Genomic DNA, 1,314 nt, shown 5'->3' on the forward strand with positions numbered 1-1,314 from the left:
CGGGGGCGGGAGAGCGGGCCCTGGGAGGCCGGACCAGCCCTCCCTGCCCCGGGCGCCATGCGGAGCCGCCCCTGACCGGTCTCTGGCCGCAGAGCTTCTGGAGGTTCCTGTTCCGGAAGAGCCTGCCGCCCACCGCCCTCTGCCAGGTGGACTTCGCCGTCGTGGGCCTCGGCGACTCCTCCTCTGCCAAGTGAGTGGGGCGCCAGGCTGCTGGCCGGGGGGCTGTCCTGGGAGAGGGATTGGCACCCCAGCCTCCAGGGCTCCTGCCAGGCTGGGCCACAGCCCTGGGCCCTCGCCCCACTGGGGCTCCTGTGTGGGCGCCTCTGTGGGTGGGCGGGGTGCGACACGGGCCCAGGTGGGGCACCCAGGGGATGTCCAGGGCTGCCGCCAGCCAGCGCCAGGCGCTCACAGGGGACAGGGCAGCCAGCTCTTGCCGCACTTTTATAGAAACACGTTTCGTGAGACGGTCGGCTTGTTGCAAACAGTGCAGAGGTCGGCGCGGGGGATGGGCAGTGGGTGCAAAGGGCCGCAGGCCCAGGAGCCCCGTGGCCACCACTCCGGCCCCAGTGTAACCCTCGGTTTTTCTCAGCGTCTTCACGACACAGCGTGTCCCAGCAGGGGGCAGTGTTGCTCTGGGTTATTTCCCAAGTGAACACCTAGGGTTAACGTTCAGGCTGCACGTGGCAGCAGGTCACGGCGTCAGAACCCTGACCGTCCAGCAGGGTTAGGGCTGAGGGGTCCGACGCCTCAAAGCCAGGCCGTGGGAGGAGGCGCACGCTCGGGCTGGAGAAAAGGAGGGACATGGTGACTGTGCCCCTCCTGCTTCCAGCGTCCCCGGGAGGGCTCCTTCAGGGAGCTGCACCGAGGCCAGACGACCCTGGGAGATGGGGAGACGTGGGGCTGCCCCCCGCTGCCCTCCAGGACCCCACGTACAGTGCTGCCCGCTGCCCTCTGCCTGCATGGCTGGCTGGGCTGCTTCCCTCACCTCCCGCCCGGTGCCCGCAGCAACCTCCCTCTCTGCACAGGTTCAACTTTGTGGCCAAGAAGCTGCACCGGCGGCTGCTGCAGCTGGGGGGCGCCGCCCTGCTGCCTGTCTGCCTGGGCGATGACCAGCACGAGCTGGGGTGAGTGTGCCAGGGAGCGAGCGCCCCCCGGGCGGGAGGGCAGCCCTGAGCAGTGCCCTCAGACAGCGTTGTGCCCTCTGTCCAGGCCCGATGGCGCCATCGACCCCTGGCTGCACTCGCTGTGGGAGAAGGTGCTGGGGCTGTACCCCGTACCCCCTGACCTCGGCATGATCCCCCCTGGAGTCCCGTG

At 69.5% G+C, this 1,314-nt stretch overlaps 1 protein-coding gene across 1 annotated transcript in view; it reads left to right on the forward strand.

Annotated features, from left to right (window-relative positions):
• Positions 1–1,314, forward strand: part of NDOR1 (NADPH dependent diflavin oxidoreductase 1) — a gene marked incomplete at its 5' end in the record, with an annotated part of 43,883 nt that overhangs the window by 20,792 nt on the left and 21,777 nt on the right. Inside the window, 3 exons of the mRNA XM_015572347.1 lie at positions 93–190; positions 1,026–1,124; positions 1,210–1,311. Coding sequence (XP_015427833.1) covers positions 93–190; positions 1,026–1,124; positions 1,210–1,311 — 299 coding nt within the window. The remainder of the gene's footprint in view (positions 1–92; positions 191–1,025; positions 1,125–1,209; positions 1,312–1,314) is intronic.

The sequence above is a fragment of the Myotis davidii genome, unplaced genomic scaffold, assembly GCF_000327345.1.
Source record: "Myotis davidii unplaced genomic scaffold, ASM32734v1 scaffold609, whole genome shotgun sequence".
Lineage (NCBI taxonomy): Eukaryota > Metazoa > Chordata > Mammalia > Chiroptera > Vespertilionidae > Myotis > Myotis davidii.